The 21295-nt window shown below is 40.2% G+C and overlaps 1 protein-coding gene across 2 annotated transcripts in view; it reads left to right on the top strand.

The window, feature by feature from the left end:
- Positions 1-21295, top strand: part of CALCR (calcitonin receptor) — a 414614-nt gene that overhangs the window by 101910 nt on the left and 291409 nt on the right. The window contains exon 3 of one of the 2 annotated variants that reach the window (XM_030200551.1): positions 16406-16559. In XM_030200551.1, the coding sequence (XP_030056411.1) occupies positions 16406-16559 (154 nt within the window). Of the gene's footprint in view, positions 1-16387; positions 16560-21295 lie in introns of both variants that reach the window. The other variant, XM_030200543.1, reaches the window with a different exon arrangement.

The following is a 21295-nucleotide window of genomic DNA, read 5'->3' as shown; positions in this document are numbered from 1 at the left end:
CCAACTTGAATCATATATGCAATCTCACTCAATAACTCTGACGTGTCCAGCATTTCGTGGCTCTGTAGCTGCTGCATCAGAAAAGCCCACGCTCTGCTCCCTGAATGCCCCCTCAAGAAATATTTTTCAATGCGTGGTTAGCACAAGCTGATCTGGCCCTTACCACAGAAGGACTGAGCACATCCCACAGTATGCCATGTTAAGCTGCATTAGGCCTGTGTTAGCCAAAAAAAAGAGGCTCCAATGCATCATTAGTAAAGGGCCCCTTAAAGCAGTATGAAAATAAGTACATATTGTCTTGGTGCCATGCCTTCTTATACGCAGGTATAGCATCATGCAATTTAATAAAAGCCCTTTTCCATTGGCATTTCACAAAGAACAACCTTTATTAAAGGGTGGAGGAATGGCCTAGTGGTTAGAGTGGTGGACTTTGGTCCAGGGTAACTGGGTTCAATTCCCACTGCAGACACAGGCAGCTTCTTGTGACTCTGGGCAAGTCACTTAACCCTCCATTACCCCAATACAAATAAGTACCTGTATATAATATGTAAGCCACATTGAACCTGCTATGAGTGGGAAAGTGCAGGATACAAATGTAATAAAATAATAATGAAAGCCCTTTTCCATTGGCATTTCACAAAGAAAGGCCTTTATTTAAAAAAAAAAAAGTTAATGTTCAGCCTATTAAAAACAAACTCAAAGAGATGTTTCAAAAAAGAATTGCTATAACTTTCAAGTGAAAGTATTACATTTTTTGTGGAGCTTATCCTTCCTATTTTTATCGCTTTAATATTTGAAAATTATTTTCAGAGAGTGAATGTTGTCTTATTATCTTGCAAAAATCTTTTTCTATTTATTCATTTATTTTGTTCATTAAGGGGGTAAACAGCGATAGCATGTTTAGCTTGTGGTATAAATCAGCTGGCAGTAAATGCAGAGACACCCATTATATTCCTGTGGGCGTCTTGGCATTTACTGACTTCTACTGTGAGCTAAAAATTTTACTGCGGCTTAGTAATTTATATTCTGCCTTAAAACTAAGTGGAGTACAATAAAACATACATAAAATAGATACATCAAAAAACATACACTAGATTTATCTAAAGACTTTCACAATATAGCTATGAAAATGGAAGTACTACTGATATGTGATTTCAATATGCCAGATATTGATTGGGGTATCCCTGCTGTGGTGTCATATAGACGTTGGGAGATCCTGGATTACCACTAACCTGTCATATGTATAAATTATTAGAATTTTCTAAAAACAATCAGATTTTTCTGGTCATAACTAACAGGTAGATATTGATCCTAGCCGTCAAGTGCATCTTTCCTGTGATTTTATGTGAAGGCATAATCAAAGGAGACACAATCTTGAGTAGATTTCCTGCTTTGCATAACTAACTCTCCCATAGGATAGATAAATGGCTTATCAAGTCTGCATTTGTTAAGATACTTTCTTGAAATTGCTTTCCGAGCTGTGATACATTTCATGCTCACTAGGGATGGCCTGTCAGATCCATTATTTTACCTGTAGTATCTTTACTATGAAGTCCTTTACAAAGCTGTGGTAAGCTTTAGCGTGTGCTTACTGCAGCTGAAAAGGTCTCACTACGGGACACACTGAGGAGTCCCATAGTAATTTTATAATGTGTGCACACAAACTGTATGCTAAATTTATTTTTTTATTTTTTGTCAAGGAGGCGTGTCCACGCTAATCGGTCAGCGTGTCTGCATTCCTGTGGGCTAACTGATTAGTGCATGAATAGTGTGTGAGCCCTTACTGCCTAACCTTTTTTAATGGCTAAGTGCAAATGGCAAAATTAGTGCATGAAAATATATAAGCAATGAAAATAATGAAAAAGGGAGGAAAAAGCCTCAAGAAGCTCCCAGCTATCAGCTGGTAGAGCAGGACGACTACATCATCGGCAGAAAACAACTCCTGAAGAAAAAATGTTTTTATTTAATTACAGAACATTAGCTTAACAATTTCAAAAAGTACTTAGCTGCATAGTCTCTTTCTCCCAGCAAAGCAGAAACCAGACCGTGACCAACGATGGCCAGCGTTTCGATAAGGGTCAACCAGTCAAAAATCTGTGAAAACGAGAAAACAGCAGTAATATTTGCAAAGTTATCATCATATTAACATCAACAGGACATTGCTTACTTAGGGGCCCTTTTACTAAGGCACGCTGAAAAATGGCCTGCGCTGGTGTAGGTGTGTGTTTTAGATGTGTGCAGTTCCATTTTTCAGTGCACCTGGAAAAAAGACCTTTTTTGTGGCCAAAAATGGATGTGCGGCAAAATTAAAACCAGCACATGTCCATTTTCGGCCTGAGACCTTACCGTCACCCATTGACTTGGCAGTAATCTCTCATGCGCTAACCGGGCAGTAAGCGTCAGTGCCCGTAAACTGGTGCTTACCGGTAGAAAATAAAAAATATTTTCTACCGCGTGTTTTGTACGTGCACCAAAAATGGAATTACTGCCCGGGGCACATGGTGGCCAGGCAGTAGTTCCAATTTGAAGTGCGTTGGACGTGCATAGGTGCCTACGTGCCTTAGTAAAAGGGCCCCTTAGTTTAAACTCCTTTCAACTGTGACAGAACAAGGGAGGCAGACACAGCCCTAATGTCAACCCCACTATATAACTAAAAGTCAATTAGACATTTTGAAATTGTAAAGCTGATGTTCTGTAATTGAATAAAAACATTTTTTTCTTTGGGAGTTTTTTTTTCTGCCGATGATGAATAAGTCCTGTTCTACCAGCTGATAGCTAGGAGCTTCTTGAGGCTTTTTCCTCCCATTTTCATTATTTTCATTGCTTATATATTCTCATGTACAGAGCCTCTTTTATGTTCGTCTGTGTTGATAGCATTTCAGGTTCTTTTCCCAAATATTGATTTTGTAGTAAAATTAGTGCATGGCCATTAATTCAGAAAACAGAAAATTGACCATTTTCTGGCAGCGCTAAAAATAGCCTTAGTGCACGGGAAAGACCTGTGTAAGGGTAATGTTAAGGCCACTTGTTATTATGGCTTAGTAAAAGGACCCCTATATCTTCTTTTTCTCTTTTTAGAACCTGTGTATGTTTCAGTTTTTGCAAAATGTATTTATTTTTTTTCATTTCACAATTTATCAATTTGTACTGAGAAATATACAAGGAATATTAGTGCATTTGGAAAAAAAAGGTGAAGCACAAGTAGGAAAATCAAAAGGAAATAAACCATAAACAGCATTTAGTGAAATTGACCTGTGCAATTAAGATGCCAATGTACTAACCTGTGAGAAATTTTGTCAATGGTATTTTTCAAAAACATTTAGCTAGATGCAGGCCTCAGTAGAGAGAAGGGGCCGGGACCGGCAGCAGTGAAGCATATGGGAATCACTGCTGCCTCTATTCCTTCCGTCTTTTAAAAAACAAGAAAAGAAAAGGTAAGTTTGAGAAAGGGGGTTGGGGAAGGAAGGGCGGGAGGTGATGCCTTCTCAGAAGAGTGCCAACTGAGCCCCTGCCTCAGGTGGCCTAATAGCAGAGCTGCCACTGTGTACGGGATAGTTTTATCTTATTTTTCTACTAGTAAAAAAGGCCCGTTTCCGAAACCAATGAAACGGGCGCTAGCATGTGGCTTTTTTGTGTGTGTGTGTGTATGTGTCACAGAGTTATTTTGTGTGTGTGTGTGTGTGTGAGGGTGCAGTGTGTGTGTGCAGGTTGTTGATGTGTGTCTTTTTTTGTTTTGTTCTGTTTTTTGCTTGGGGGTTGGGGGATGTGCTGTGCTGTCCTTGGTCGCTGTTTGCTGCTGGCTGGGTCGCGGGTAATCCTTCCAGCTGGGCCGCAGCTTGTCCTGTTCGCCCACGTCCCAGATGGTGACGGGCACGTTGTTTTCCGGCTCCTCTGACTCCATGTCAAGCGATCCCAAATATAGTCTGTGCTATAGGCCCTCTGGCACTCTTCAGTACTGGCATTAGGCATTTAAAAATTTCCCCCCCCCCCCTCCCCCGGTCTATTTTTGCACATACCCACAGCAGGAATATTCTTCTCTCGTTCCAGCGGTGGTTCTGTGCTCTCCGTGCTGCACAGATAATGAGCCATTCTGCTGGGGAATGCTCCTCCCTTATTGTCACGTAGTTTCCTCTGATTGGTCCGTCTTACTTTGCCTAGTGTTGCCTGGGAACGGTGTTATGATGGTCCTTTGTGTTTCAGAATGTTGAGGGTGTTTTTTCTGGTTGGTCCGTCATGCGAGGGCGGGGGGAGAGACATGGTCAGTGTTGTGGCTTCACCACCATGAATCCATGAACCCTTCAGGGAGTGACTGAGTGACTTCAGAACGTTGTCTTCAGAACGTTGAGGGCGAGTTTTATTATAGTAGATTGTTGCTCACAGGGTTTGCCTGTTTTTGTTCTTTGTGATCCCCACTGAGCCTTCTGGGTAGTTGCAGAATACAAGAACTAATATAATGTAATGTAGTTATTCTGTAACAGCAGTTCTGCTTATATCTAGAAGTGCTATAGAAATGTACACCTATTTAAGAGTCGCTAAGAGCTCCCACGTTATGTACATACTAACAAGTTAGTGTGCCAGTTATGTTGACATCCATTGCCTACCCCTGACAGCCCCCCTCCCATAAAAATGTTAAAAAATAAATACCATGTTCTAAACACATGCTGATGGCAAAACTAACACAGAATACTTTAGCCCCTTCCACAATAGGCCATCTTTGTGCATTAGGTATGTGTTAGGACCTAACGCTGTTTAGTAAAAGAGTCCCTTTAATTTTTGTCCAAATATTGAAGAATACAGCACCTCGTATGATAGGTGTAAAAGTCTTGGTTGTAGGAGTTAACATATGTTAGTGAGTAAAATAGATGATTAGACTTTATTGATCAATGGTTTTATTATTTGTTTTTATGTTTTATTTACTTTGTTATAGTATTTATTATACTGTTTATTGCTTTGAGGATTTTCTTAGAAGCAATAAATAAATAAATAAGGGGTTATTATACAAAGCTGCATCATTTATCATTTTGGTTGCTCTTCCTTGAACCTTTTCTAATTCCTCTATATCTTCTTTGAGATACGGCAACCAGATCTGAACTCAGTATTCAAGGTGTGGTCGCACAATGGAGCAATACATAGGCAGTATAATATTTTCGGTCTTATTCACCGTCCCTTTCCTAATAATTCCTAGCATCCTGTTTGTTTTTTTGGCCGCATCAGGTAACTATGACATGGATTATTCTTTCCAATGTGCATCACCTTGCATTTGTCCACATTAAATTTCATCTGCCATTTGGTTGCCCAGTCTTCCAATTTCCCAAGGTCTTCCTGCACTATTTCACAGTCCGTACATGTTTAACAACCTTGAATAGTTTTGTATCATCTGCAAATTTAATCACCTCACTCGTTGTTCCAATTTCCATATCATTTATAAATATGATAAATAGCACCAGTCCCAGTGGCGATCCCTGCGTTATTCCACTGTTCACCCTCTTCCATTGACAGAAATGACCATTTAACCCTACCCTCTGTTTTCTGTCCAATAACCAATTCCTAATCCATACCAGAACCTTGCCTCCTATCCCATGACTCTTTATTTTTCTTAGGAGTCTCCCATGTGGAACTTTATCAATAGCTTTCTGAAAATCTAGATACACTACATCTACCAGTTCAAATTTATCCACATGTTTATTCACGCCTTCAAAGAAATGAAGCAAATTGGTGAACCAAGACTTCCCTTTGCTGAACCCATGCTGACTGATAAGGAGGTAGGGTTACTGTTTTTAAAGTTCCTTTGTTTGTGGTTTATTTTTTATCTATAGAAATGTATTATTGCGCAGGGTGGGAGGAGGATTATCTTTAGGTTTATATTGTTTTTATGTTTTTAATTCTATTAGTGTAAATGCTTAATCCTGAGACTAATATCTGGACATGATAAATATTCAAATAAATAAATATACATAAATAATATGTTTATAAAAAATTAAACATTAGTAATTCCTTATATTTACCTTATACTATATTATGCTGTATAACTTATGTTATATTTGAACCTATGATTTGTACTGGAATGTGCAATGCTTGCTGTTATTTGAGGCAGTACATTGCAGATTTGTACATTAGTTTGTAGTAAAAAAATGGTTCTTTATCATGAAACCTGTTACCTACATTATACAAGACTACAAGTAATTTAGGAAAAAGTGCCCCCTTTTTCAAAACTGACAGTGAATATTAGCATGATTTCTTATTTTTAATGAGAAGTTTGTATATAGCACAGAAGTAGGTAAAATGATGGAGGGCCAGGAAACTGAGATTGCTTATGTTTTCTCCAGGCTGCATTCTCAAATTACATCTACTTATACAGAGACTACTGGCATCCTTAACGGTCTATTCTGGCTATTGTGATAGACCTGTCTAAGGGTCATATCAAGAGAAGGCTTCACCAGGATCATATATTGCGTGGTGGCTTGGTGGTCGTATGTATGACGTCATTTACTTGGACTTGTAGGAGTGACATCATATGTACGGCTGCTAAACTGCTACACGAGACATCATTTCTTCAGAGGTTTTCTTGGGAAGAAGCACTTAATTGAAATGTGTCTGATATCAGGTAAATATCTAAGGGGCCCTTTCACAGAGCCCTGAGCGTTCGCTATTTCCGGGGGAAATGGAAAACTCCCAGAAATGGCTTGCATGGCGGTAACCCAGTGGTAATCGGGAACACCACGCGCTGACCGGTTACTGCCGGGTTAGCGTGGGAGCCCTTATTGCCATTTCAGTGGGTGGTGGTAAGGGTTCCCTGCCGCATGGCCATGCGGTAAGAGTTCTGTGGTACCCACTGCAGTAAAAAGGGCCCTAGCACGTGGGAAAAACAGCCCCCAACACTAGTGCAAGGACCTTTTTCCCACAGCTTAGTAAAAGGACCACTAAATGAATTAGGATAAATATTTTATAATTAAACAGTTTCATAAAGTGTTTGCCCCTTCTAAGGCCAATCTTAAAAGGCGTGTCAATGGATAAAGCAGTGCATTATCCACATAAGACTGTCTACTGCTGATAAATGTAAGTATGCAGAGCCATTTTGTACAGTTTTACACTCCCTGTAGAAGGTGGGGTTGAAGTAGCATTAGGGGAGACATTTCCTTATATGGACGGATGCCGCCTAGCAGTGTTATCACAAAACTACTGCTAGGGGTCACGGTGGCCATTTTAGAACCCAGCGAAGTACTGGGCTGGAGCAGAGGGGTACCACTCGTGCCTGGGTTCCACTGCCCTCTTTGCAAATAGTGTGTACTCTTTAAAAAAAAAAACTGCATACTATTATCAGCAAATAAAACACACAAAATGTGTTTTTTTCCTACTCATTTTCATTCATTAATGACATGCAACAACATGGGATATGTCATTGTAAATGACAACCTATCCCTAGTGGAGGAGTGGCTTAATGGTTAGTGCATTGGGTTGTGGACCTGGGGAACTGGGTTTAATTCCTGCTACTGCCTGATGGTCATCAGTGGTTTGAGATCTGGGGGAACCAGGTTCAATGCCCTCTGTAGCTTCATGTGCCCCTGGGCAAATCACTTAGCCCTCCATTGCTCCAGGTACAATATATAACTTAGACTGTGAGCCCATTAGGGACAGCTCAAAGTACCTGTAATAAAAATTGTAAATCACATAAGGGTTCATTTTCAAAAGCACTTAGACTTATAAGTTCTGTAGGTTACTATCAGGCTCATTTTTGAAAGAGATGGATGTTCATCTTTCGACATATTACTCCCCCAGTGGTCACTAACCCCCTCCCACCCTCAAAAAACATCTTTTAAAATATTTCATGTCAGCCTCTATGCCAGCCTCAGATGTCATACTCAGGTCCATGACAGCGCATGCAGGTCCCTGGAGCAGTTTTAGTGGGTGCAGTGCACTTCAGACAGGTGGACCCAGGCCCATACCCCTCCTACCAGTTACATTTGTGGAGGAAACAGCGAGCCTTCCAAAACCCACCAGAAACCCACTGTACCCACATATAGGTGCCCCCTTCACCTGTAAGGGCTATCATAATGGTGTACAGTTGTGGGTAGTGGGTTTTGGGTGGCTCAGCACACAAGGTAAGGGAGCTATGTACCTGGGAGCATTTTATGAAGTCCACTGCAGTGCCCCCTAGGGTGCCTGGTTGGTGTCCTGGCAGGTCAGGGGGACCAGTGCATTAGAAATGCTGGCTCCTCCCACGTCCAAATGGCTTGCATTTGGAAGTTTTTGACATGGACGTCTTTTGACTTTCGGCGATTTTCGAAACCAAAGAAATCCATGTCCAAATTCAAGGACATCCTTGGCATTTTTGAAACAAAAGATGGACGTCCATCTTTTTTCGAAAATACGGTTTTCCCCGCCCTCAGATTTAGATGTTTTACAAAGACGTCCAAATCCAAACTTAGATGTTTCTTTCGAAAATGCCCCTCTATGTAACTTTGCAAGTCTAAGTGCTATGAAAATATGCCTCCACGTCACCTCAGGGATCACTTGTGGTATATCAAGTGCTGAAATAAATAAAATAGCTACAAACTGAGCACTGTGACAATCTTATACTATGTGCAGCATTAATTATGTAACAAAATAAAGAAAAACAAAATTATAGTTCTTACAAAGGTAGACAGAATGAGGATTATGGACATGGTGAGTCTTAGGAAGCAGGGCTTTGTTTCTGTCTTTGTTTGTTTGTTTTATTTAGCTAATTTCTATACTCCATTCCAGGATTAACCATTATTAAAAGTGGTTTACAGAAAGTATAAAATCCAATAACATAAATGTAAAACATTGACATTTTTTAGATAAACTATTTATTTTTACTGTTTAATTGATCATACCAAGTGCATTCATTTAATTTGGACTTTTACTGACTAGAATGCTGGGGTATAGAGCCAAAATAGAATATTATACAAAATTATAAAATAATTGAAAATTTAGGGAGTAATGTTCAACCCACAGAAGTCAGTGTTTTTTCAAATGTCCGGATATGTGTGGTCACCCGGAAGTTAACCAGGTGCCGGCATATATTCATCCTGTTTCTTATCCTAATTATATCCTCTTGCTGAGTTGGTTAGCAGACTCAATATCACTGCTAACTGGTTAAGTACTGATTCTGCTCAGGCTCCACCCATGGACCAGTGGCGTACCAAGGGGGGGGGCGTGGGGGCGGTCCGCCCCGGGTGCACGCTGCTGGGGGGTGCCGCGGCGCACGCCTGCTCTGAGTTCGCTAAACTTCGTCGCTCGTTCACTGCAGCTCCCTCTGCCCCAGAACAGGTTACTTCCTGTTTCAGGGCAGAGAGAGCTGCAGCGAAGCGAAGTTTAGCGAACTCGGAGCAGGCGTACGCCATGGCACCCCCCCCAGCAGCGTGCACCCAGGGGGGTGCCATTTCGCCAGAGGGGGGAAGGTGTCATTTAGCGGGGGGGGCGCGCTACACCCGGGGGGGGGGGGCGCATCGGCGCTCCGCCCCGGGTGCCATCCAGGCCAGGAATGCCACTGCCATGGACCTCCCCTGCACTAACAAGACAGTACGGGAATGGCTGGTGCTGATACTCAGCAGCACTATCTGGCTAAGTGCCGCTAGTCTTGAAAGGCAATACAGCCAGGTAGGAGGCTTTCCTGCCCAGTTAAATCACTTTAATATCAACCCCTTGGGATATCTACAGTGGCATTTTAGAAAGGATGTACAAATGAGACTTCAGATATTCAGGTCCGCTAGAATCTTAGAACAGTGATTTAGAGCCTGCTCTAAAACACATAGAAAAATGGATGTTTATGCACTGGCTATATGTGGCAAGAATGTCTATTTTAGATGTCCATTTTTCTATCATTTCAATAGGGCAATGCAGGAAAATGAATGTTTCTGTGGTAGTACATGAACATAAATGCTTATGCCAGCCATTTTTGAAACATAAACATTCATTTGTCCCAAAGCTGTCACAGAGTCCAGTATCCCTTGCCATTTTCATTTTCGGGGGTGGGCGGGTAGAGAAGACATCAAACACTGGGGATTAATGAGGTGACCTCCCCTAATCCATCCAGCTATCATCTTGGACATAGATGTACATTCCCCTTCTGAAATGGGGTATGAATGTACATATCTTGGGCCCACCCTAGTCCTGCTCACAACACACTCAAGCCACACTCTCTTGCCATAGGGATATTCTTCAGCTTTAGATGTTTATATCCCAGCTTTGGAAAATTGTTTTTTTTTTTTTTTTTTACATTCATGCACTATAAATATCTAAATACTGATTTAGATACAGTAGGTTTTTGGTGGGTTTTGTAGGCCTGATACATTCAACCACAAGTGTAATAGTTAGAGTGAGATATCGTCATGGGCATGGGCCCCCTTCTCTACAGTGCACTGTACTGACCATTTGGCTATTCCATGGACCTGCTTGCTGCTCTAATAGGATTGGCCATAACATCTGAAGCTGTAATAGAGGCTGATATGTACTGTTTCTTTCATGGGGGGGGGGGGTCAGTGACCACTGGAGGAGTAAGGGGGGTCATTCCTTTATTCATCCAGTGGCCACCTGGTCAATTAGGCACTGTTTTGTGGCTTAGTCATTAATTTCTTAGTTTTTGTCCTGGATGTTTTTGTTTTGTTCCATTTTGGCAGAAAAACATCCAAGTGTTGGGGAACACCCAAATCCTTCCCTTAACACGCCTCCAACATAACCCTTTGTGATTTGAATGCACTGCGGATGAACAGCATACAAAAATGTTTAGAAAATGTGTTTTTAACATAGCAATTTCAATGTTTTGATAAGCAAAACGTCCAAATATTACTTTGTGCCACTTTTTAAACTTTTTTCTCTTTTGAAAATGAGCCTTCAAGTCAGTCAGGTTTTCAGAATATACACAATGAATATGCATGAGATCAATTTGCTAGTTCGACGTAAATTTATGTTATACATATTCACTGCAGATATCCTAATTGGCTGGGTGTGTCCTGAGGACTGTATTGAGAGCCATTGACCTAGAATACTAGCACATAGGCAAGTAAAATATACTTACACACAAAAGTACAAGCTGGGTGTCAAAGTGCCTTTTCTACAAATACCCAATTAAGCAGCATAGCGCTTATTTGCAAGGAGGATGTACACAGACAGGGCTCCAAGTTACACATGTAAATTACAGACTACTGTGTATTCTTGCCACATTTAGGTGCCTGCAGTTATGACTGGTATAACTGTAGCAGAAGAAAGTACAGCAGCGCCTCCTAGACTAGAATAATCTAGAGTCCTTTATTCACATAGACCCGACACGGGCCGTGTTTTGGTGTAACAAAGCCAGCCTCAGGGGTCATGATACTCATTTGCTTTCAAGGCTAATGTGAAAAAGGAAAACGAGTTCCTTAAAACAGCGCTAGCACAAGTAAATAGTAGTAATAAAACAAATGCCACAGTGTATCTCTAAAATTAAAGCTGTTCTGAGTCACTTAACCAATTCAACTGAAAAATAAGACAGAACTCAACTGAGATGGCAATGATGGATCTGTCATGGTGACCTGGGTGTGGCAGCGCGAGGCCTGCGTGGGCTCCTGCATGACATCAGCGGGGTCCTCTACGACAGTGGTGGGGAGGAATGACTGGGGAGCGCTATTGTTAGCTGGTATAACTGTGGACATATAATGTTAGGTGCACCAATACCAGATTATATTAGAATTCTATAATAGAATTTGGGTGCCCAGGTTCCCTTACAGAATAAGTTTCTTCCACATATCCTTGGCACATCTAAATAGAGGTGCCCAGTTGTAGAATTGCTCTTATAGTTTGTTGTACATATTCAAAATGTACTACTAATCATTTCTATAACGCTACTAGATGTATGCAGTGCTGCAAACATTGTATGCAGGTACTTTTTCTGTCCTTAGAAGACTCACAATCTAAGTCTTTGTACCTGGGACAATGGAGAGTTAAGGGACTTGCCCAAGGTCACAAGGAACTGCAGCGGGAATTGAACCCAGAAGTTAATAGTGGAAAACCTGCCAAATGGATGGGATATACTAATTTAAAACAAACATTCTTTTGCTAAGTAATGCATATGAATTGATGAAAAATTATCTTTCTAACTCCTAGTAATACTAATTATAGCCCAATCCTATATTTTGTCCAGGTAATACATATGGAAACAAAATTATAAATATAACATAGGACTAAAAAGTGTTTTTCATGTCTCTTGGATATTGTCATTGCCACTTGGTTAAATGTCAGAAAAACCTTTCCTATTTCCATGAAAATAGTAAACAAAAGAGGAAGGCTTTGTGGCTCAGTGGCATTGTTGCTATACTAAAAAACAACCTACAAGGTATGGAAAAATTTACTTGCAAAAAATAATAACAAAATACTACATTTTCCTTACACTAGAATGATGCAAAAAAAATCAGTGTGGAGGAAAAAGAGCCTCACAGAGCTCCTGGACAATATATCTGTCTATTGGAGCTGAAACGGATCTTAAACTGATCCTCTGTTCATCATTGGCTCTAAAAAAAACCTCCAAGAAAACATATTAATCATTGCTCACTAGCAGATTTAACAGAAAAATTTTTTACTGTAGTGGCAGATTTAATATTTCCACAATAGTGACAAATATAATGGTTCCATTCAATTGTTACTTCACAAGATATTGGAACTTAGTGCAAAATGAACACTTATCTTCAGCGCTAGAAGACTTCAAACACTCTTCTTAAGGCGCTCCAAGCCAACGTGGCCAGCGTTTCGTAAAAAACTGCTTCAGGGCTTAGGTAGCGCTAGTCTTCTAAAAAAGAAATTCAAATTATTCATCACTATAATTGTGAAACAATATTCAACTGATTTTAACAAACTCGCCCACTCACATGAAAACCGCTGTAGCTATCACCATATAGCAATACTTAAAGCTTTAAAGGTGTACTGCCACTCACGGCAAGACCAATTATTTCCAGCAGAGGCTCCGTTTTGGAGCCGCTCTCTATGTTTGTTGACTGTTTTTTGCAACCATTTGTCATAGAAGGTGAATCGTATATAAAGGACACAACAGAGTTTCTACAGAAATTAGAAGCCAATAGTCACCTTGCAGAGAAATCTTTGATGGCTACTTTAGACGTCACTTCATTATATACTGTCATTCCACAAGGTGAGGCACTAGAAGTATTGAAAGTCTTTCTAGACAAAAGAAGATCTAGTAGAGTTACTACCTCTTTCATCATATCTCTAGCCATGTTAGCCATGAAAAAGAATTATTTTCAATTTGAAGACACTATTTTCCAACAGATATCGGGCGTTGCGATGGGAGCCACGATGGCTCCCTCAGTAGCAAATTTATTTATGAGAGCATTTGAATTGAAATATGTTTATACCTTACGTGCATATGATAAGGTCAGTTTATGGGTAAGATATATTGACGATATCTTTCTATTATGGAATGGAGACATCAACACATTAACTCAATTTGTAGAAGATTTAAATCAATGCCATCCACGTATTCAGTTTGTCATGCATGCAAATCCAAGTAGTATTTCATTTCTTGATGTTCAAGTTTTAAATACCGGGAAAAATTTTAAGACTACAGTTTTTCACAAGACAACAGATAGGAACACTTTTCTTGCTTATGGCAGCTGTCATCCTAGTACACTCAAGAACAGTTTACCCTTTTCACAGTTTCTAAGATATCGTAGGGTCTGTTCAGATGACCATGAATTTCGACATCAATCAAAAGATTTGACTGCTAGATTACTTTGACGGGGATACCCTAAACAAGTCGTACACACAGCATATTGAAGAGCGAAATTTAATCATAGAGAATCACTTTTAATGCCTAGAGTTACCCCGATGGATGTAGAGGAAGATGTTTTTACTTTTGTGACACAATATACTGCAAGTACACCTCAAGTAGTTAAAAGTATTAAGAAATATTGGCCTTTAATTCAATCACATTCCATCTTCAGGGGGTCTCGTGTACGAATAGCATATAACAGAGGCAGAAACTTGAAAGAATCTTTATGCCCAGCAGTGCTCCCCATTGACGATTCTACTAAGACATCTAATGCCTATGGGCACTTTAAATGTGGTAACTGTAGTTTTTGTGACATCATGGATGAAACTATGATTTTTGTTAATCCAGTTGACCATAAGATCTATAAATTAACATCGTTGTCAACCTGCACGTCAGAGAACGTAATATATACTTTAAGATGTCCCTGCAACAAAATTTATGTAGGACAGACATCTCGGATGTTAACCACATGGTTAATTGAGCACAGGAGTGCGATACACACTGAAAAGATTGGTTCGCCATTGGTCACGCATTGCAAACAAAAATTACATAAATTTAAAGATTTTAAATGTGTCATTTTGCAAAGTGTTCGGAAGTCTCCGAGAGGAGGAGATCTCTGACGTCTGTTGCTACAACTTGAGCAGAGGTGGATTTACCGATTGCATTCTTTGGAACCTGCAGGGCTCAATTCAAAAGTTGAATGGTGCCATTTCTTTTAAATTGCCGTGAGTGGCAGTACACCTTTAAAACTTTAAGTATTGCTATATGGTTATTGGTTAATCCACGGCACAGCGCCTGACATCATTCAGTATAAATCGGAGCCATTTTGAAGGAATCGCAATGTCGAGTGCAAGAGACTACCGCTACAGCGGTTTTCATGTGAGTGGGCAAGTTTGTTAAAATCAGTTGAATATTGTTTCACAATTATAGTGATGAATAATTTGAATTTCTTTTTTAGAAGACTAGCGCTACCTAAGCCCTGAAGCAGTTTTTTACGAAACGCTGGCCACGTTGGCTTGGAGCGCCTTAAGAAGAGTGTTTGAAGTCTTCTAGCGCTGAAGATAAGTGTTCATTTTGCACTAAGTTCCAATATCTTGTGAAGTAACAATTGAATGGAACCATTATATTTGTCACTATTGTGGAAATATTAAATCTGCGACTACAGTAAAAAATGTTTCTGTTAAATCTGCTAGTGAGCAATGATTAATATGTTTTCTTGGAGGTTTTTTTAGAGCCAATGATGAACAGAGGATCAGTTTAAGATCCGTTTCAGCTCCAATAGACAGATATATTGTCCAGGAGCTCTGTGAGGCTCTTTTTCCTCCACATTATAATTCCATCATAGTACACTGATTTTTTTGCATCATTCTAGTGTAAGGAAAATGTAGTATTTTGTTATAATTGTTGCTATACTGCCATGCAGCAGACTTGGGTTTAGTTGCCAGATTAGAACTTCTAATTCCTGAGCCAGCCAAGGCTGAAGTTATTACAAACCAGCACTCATATCCCCATCCTAGTCATCATGTAAAGACAATATCAAGTAGCCATATTCTAGAACCATGAATGTAGACTTCCAGGAAGAAAGTCCTGACTGTGGGCTGCTGATGCAATAACTGGACTAAAGTGGGTGGGGATGGGATTTAAAGTAGGGGAGGGGGAATAACAAACCAGTAGCTGCTAATGAAAACTCATGGCAGAAGATTCCTGCCCTGTTTCCAAAGGAGCAGGAACAGACTGCTAAGCCCTCCCATCCTTTCCCCCCTCAATACAGAATCTAAACTAAATCATACTTTTATACTGCAACCACCTTGACGGTTCTTAGTAGTTTACAGTGAAAAAGAAACCAGGCATATCTGGGAAATAACAATCAAAAGGAAATCCATAGATTAAAACAAAAGAGTCATAACATAAAACCAATACTAAGCTTGTTTCAAAAATTTATCGATTAACTATTAGATCAGGTTTAGGAATAATTTATCACAAAACTATTAGATCTGGTTTGGAAATAATAAAGGTCAGAATTCTCATGCTTCTGCGTCGGTAATACTTTTTAAACTATCAGATTCACAGCTGAGTGAACAGAACAGACTTCTTGAACTTGACAGAGGGTAGTATGACCTTAAGAGAGGAACACAGCTTGCTAAACAAGTAGTACACTTGACAAAGAAATAGCAAATAAAGTGATCCTATACTGAATACAAACAGTTGCCTTTATCCAAAATAATTTTCTGCCTTAAAAACATTTTGTAAAGATCTACAATGGCTAGGATCCTAGACCCACAGTCATATGAATTGAACATAAAATCAAACCTCCTCATTGGATTCAACTCTGAATTGGACAGATATGGTGCATGAATGAGGTGAGCTTAAATTACATGCAGAAGTCCTAGAATTGAAAAACTACAATCAGAATCCTAGATCAGCCATGATAGCAGTGAGTGAAAGGAAAAGTTTTGGTTTAAAATTCCTGATGTATAAATGGTCTATATATAAAGAACATTTGACCTTGGAAAATAAAAATGGCCCATAAAAAGATATAGGCAGAATGAAGTGACTTTTCAAATTACATGAGTTGGCTCTATCCATGTATTTATTGCTTTGAATTTATAGATTTTCCTTTCTGTGCAGAGAATGGCTCCAAGTCTCACTTCTACTGTAAATTATGGTGATCCTACAGTAGAGCCGGTAGTCACTGAGCCAGCTTTGGTAAGACAGAAGATAATAGATTCACAATTCAATTGCTATGAGAAAATGAACAGAGATGCACCATACAAAAACACAGGTAAGTTATACGTTTGTCATGAACTGTAGAAATCTTTAAAGCTGTATCATTTGATGTGATCTTTATTTGAATGAAGTCTTTCTCCTTTTTCTGTTGGCATCGGTCTTCTGGTTAGCAACAAAGTCAATTTTGCCTTGTTAGGTTTAGCAATCTGTTGTTCAGGCACTTGTCACTTCTGTTGTCTGGTCCTGATCTTCATTCTTTTCTTTCCAACTTTGGTTTGATTGACACATGAATGGTAAACAGCAGCATTTGATAACTAGTTAGTGTAATGCAGATTGCCTTTTTTTCTTGAAAGGATGTTGATTAGATAATTGAGGTTTCCCTGCAAGCAGAGAAGCATGTCTTTTTCAAGAAGTTTACCTTCAATAAAAGTACTTTATCAGACTAAGGTGCTTTATTATTCGTTTTTGACAACTTGAGCTAGCTTTGAAATAGCATCTATAAGTACTAGGAACATGCATCTATGTGTGACAAGGGAGGGTCATGGTTAGGGCATAGTCCAAATAAAAAATACTGTAAGTTATGTGTGTAAATATCACATTTAGATGCTAATGTTTATATGAGCTATTGACCTGTTGTAAATTCTCATACCTAAATTTTGGCACATTGATGTGGGTTTACACTAGAATTCTATAAGGACACTTACACAGGTAACTGTTCTTATAGCATAGTCTCACTACCCATGGTAATGGATAACTTACTCATTTAGATTAGGCCTATTAAATAGCAGGCTTAAACAGATAGTGCCAGCACAGTCACTATATTATCTGGATATTCTGCACCGCCAACTGCCAAGAATGAAAGCAAAACTGAAAACAAATCCAACATTTTGGATCTGTGACCATCCCTAATAGTGGACTAAATCAATGGATTGTTAGCTACCAATGCAGATGGTTACTTTAAACTGGTCACTGCATTGGCTGAATATTGGCCCTAGTATTTTAATTAGCAATATGCTACGTTTTTGATATTGCATCAAGGGCTATAAAATTGGATCACCAATATTGCCGACACTATTTAATATAATGATGGCACCACTCAGCAAAAAAACTGGAACTAATGCATTTCAACCCATTCATATATGCAGACGATGTCACCATCTTCATACCTTTTCACAACAGTATCACATCGTACTGGACAAAATTTTAAAAGGCTTAGACCTCATGGAGAAATGGGCAACAACTTTTAAACTCAAACTGAACAGAGACAAAACCAAATTCCTGATCCTATCCAGCCCACACAATCCCATATCTTTCCAAAACTTCAAAATCAACCAACAAACATACAGAATCAAAATACATCTAAAAATAATAGGAATCATCCTCAACAAACACCTAACACTGGACAATCAAATATCAGCAGTGACATCAAAATGCTTCAGACCATTACGGAAACTGAGAAGAATAAGAGACTATTTCCTGAGAGATTCATTCAGGATACTAGTCCAATCAATGATACTATCACAAGTAGACTACTACAATGCAGCATATGTAGGGTGCAAGGAAAACACACCAAAATCTCTACAAACAGTCCAAAACGCGGCAGCAAGACTGATCTTCAAGAAATCAAAATACGAGAGAGCATCCCCATTGCTTGAAAAACTACATTGGCTACCAATCAAGACACGACTACACTTCAAAGTGAGTACCCTAATCTTCAAAATACTATTTGGAATGGCACCCGAATACATGGTAGACATGATCGAGTTATCCCCAAGAAATGGAAACTCAGAAACCAGAAGCTACCTACTTCTACATATACCCAACTGCAGAAACACTACCTACAAAACCATCTACACAGCACGGTTTAGCATACCAAAAACCATACGAAGCATCTCAAACCTCCTCCAATTCAGGAAAGAAATGAAAAACTACCTCTTCAAAAAATTCTACAACTAACTACAAAAACTATATCCACCTTCCTTTTTCAAATCAACCCTCAAAACAATTGACTAAATAATTCCAAAACGATACAAATAACAACAAAAACTATTGTCGCCTTTTCTTGTAAAACCTGTCTCTTCATAAACTCTATGAATAACCACACAAATGACAGATGTCCTCTCCACATTACTAAGCATGATTATAACTCCACCAAAATGTAAATTGTAAGCCACTTTGAATCAAAATTGGTTTTTGGATAATAGTGGGATACAGAATGCATAAATAAATAAATAAAATGAATTCCAAGACTTAGAAGCCTAACTCTTCATGTGAAAATTCCAAGTTATGAATTTTCACCTGAAGAGTTAGGCCTCTAAGTCTGACTGAAAATTTGGCACAAATTTAGGAGGCTAACATAGAAACATACATTTAGGAGCTCGCTGGCTGATATTCAAAACTATTTAACTGGCCAGGAATGGCTCCAGGTTGGTCATCTCCTCTGGATATTCACAGTTTGCAGATATTCAGCACTAAACTGGCTATGTTTAGCAGTTAAAATAGGCCACATAAATAGCAGACCTATCTTTAAACACTAAACATGTAACCAGTTAGTGCTGTCTCATATTTCAAGGAGACGGTGAGCCCTTGGACCGTAACCAGGTCTGACTACGACAGGCAAGTCATTCGGGCTAGGCGCAGCACTAGGCAAAGTACTAAGCAAGGTTTGGCAGAAGACAAAGCAGGCAGGACTTGAACTAGAGACAAGACAGGCAAGACTTGGCCTGGACATTGCAAACAAGACTAGACAGGACAAGGCAAACAAGGCTAGAACTGGATCCAGCCCCTCCGAAGGGACACCACCTTGTAGTGGTGGAGGGGCTTCCGTGTTTCAATGACTTAGGGGGCTATGCTGAAGGGTTACCCATATCAGACATGCCTCTGAGGAGAAACCAGACAAAGTGTCCCAAACTAGGGAGAGTGGAAAGATGGTGACCTGAGGCTCGTGCTACCTGCTTATAATCGAAATAGAAAAACGCCTATATTGTGACCCAAATCGGGAGATAGATGTTTATCTCACAAAAATAAATAAAGCGGTATAATCAAAAGCCGAATTTGGACGTTTTCAACTGCACTCCGTCGCGGATGCGGACAAAGTTGATGGGAGCGTGTCGAAGGCATGGTGAAGGCGGAACTGGGGCGTGGTTATCGGCCGATCAGAGATGGGCACCTTTCGCCGATAATGAGAAAAAAATATGCGTTTTTAGCGAGAATTTAGGGCACTTTTCCTGGACCCTGTTTTTCCACGAATAAGGCCCCAAAAAGTGCCCTAAATGACCAGATGACCACTGGAGGGAATCGGGGATGACCTCCCCTGACTCCCCCAGTGGTCACAAACCCCCTCCCACCACAAAATATGCCGTTTCACAACTTTTTATTTTCACCCTCAAATGTCATACCCACCTACCTGGCAGCAGTATGCAGGTCACTGGAGCAGTTATTAGGGGATGCAGAGGACTTCAGGCAGGTGGACCCAGGCCCATCCCCCCTTACCTGTTACAATTGTGCTGCTTATTGCTTAGTCGTCCAACCCCCCCAAACCCACTGTACCCACATGTAGGTGCCCCCCTTCACCCATTAGGGCTATAGTAATGGTGTAGACTTGTGGGCAGTGGGTTTTGAGGGGGATTTGGGGGGCTCAACACCCAAGGGAAGGGTGCTATGCACCTGGGAGCTGTTTTACCTTGTTTTTGTTTTTTTTTGTAATAGTGCCCCCTAGGGTGCCCGGTTGGTGTCCTGGCATGTGAGGGGGACCAGTGCACTACGAATCCTGGCCCCTCCCACGAATAAATGTCTTGGAGTTATTTGTTTTTGAGCTGGGCGCTTTCGGTTTCCATTATCGCTGAAAAACAAAAACGCCCAGCTCAAAAAAAGATAAACGTCCATGTTTTTCGAAAATACGCTTCAGTCGGCCCCTTCATCGACCCGTTATTGGAGATAAACGCCCACGGAAATAGACGTTTCCATTCAATTATGCCCCTTAAAGTGTCCCAAACTAGGGAGAGTGGAAAGATGGTGACCTGAGGCTCGTACGCTCAACGACCCGGCTGTCCTCTGAAGTTCTGTCTTTGTTTACTTGAAGTTTCCTCTTTGCATTTGCAGTTGCCTTAACTGAGAAGAAGGGGACAATGGGGGGTCAGCTGCCGATGACCAGCGTTTTGTCCCCTGTGCAGCAAGTGTGGGACCGCTGTGTGACGAGCTGCCCACAGATGACTGGGTTGATGAGTCCTTTGATTAGCACCAGCGAAGGAGCGTCGATGCTCTTGGACCTGGAAACAACTTCATCACTCTCAAATCATTTAACCACCATGCCCAAAGGGGTGGAGGAGTGAGTTAGGAGTGTATGCTGAAACGGAAGTCATTTACAGCTGAACCCGTGTCGGCGGTGTCACTCCTAAACCCGTAAGAGCTATCTGCTTGGAGTTTTTGGCTCCCGTGGAGGTTACATCGAATATCATCTGGAAGGCGCGCTAGGACCTAATGGTGGTAGTAAATAATTTTGCTTCAGATATAATCTTATTAGTGAGCCACATGGATAATCTAATCGAATCCTTGGAGAATGAAAAATTGATACAGCAAATGAAGTTCTACAGGAATAGGAAACGGTTAAGATTTTGAAAATGTTAATAGACAAGAAATATTTGAACAAAATGAATATTATTACAGATGATTAATATTGAGATTGTTGTTTTCCCAGAGTTCCGGGTATGACTCCTAAAGTTTTTTTTTCCTCTGAAATGATTCCTCTTAGTATATTAATTCAAAAGGAGTGAAGCCTGTGAAACTGGGATT

This window comes from Microcaecilia unicolor, chromosome 1, assembly GCF_901765095.1.
Source record: "Microcaecilia unicolor chromosome 1, aMicUni1.1, whole genome shotgun sequence".
NCBI lineage: Eukaryota > Metazoa > Chordata > Amphibia > Gymnophiona > Siphonopidae > Microcaecilia > Microcaecilia unicolor.
This window is presented reverse-complemented; position numbering and strand designations above follow the sequence as displayed.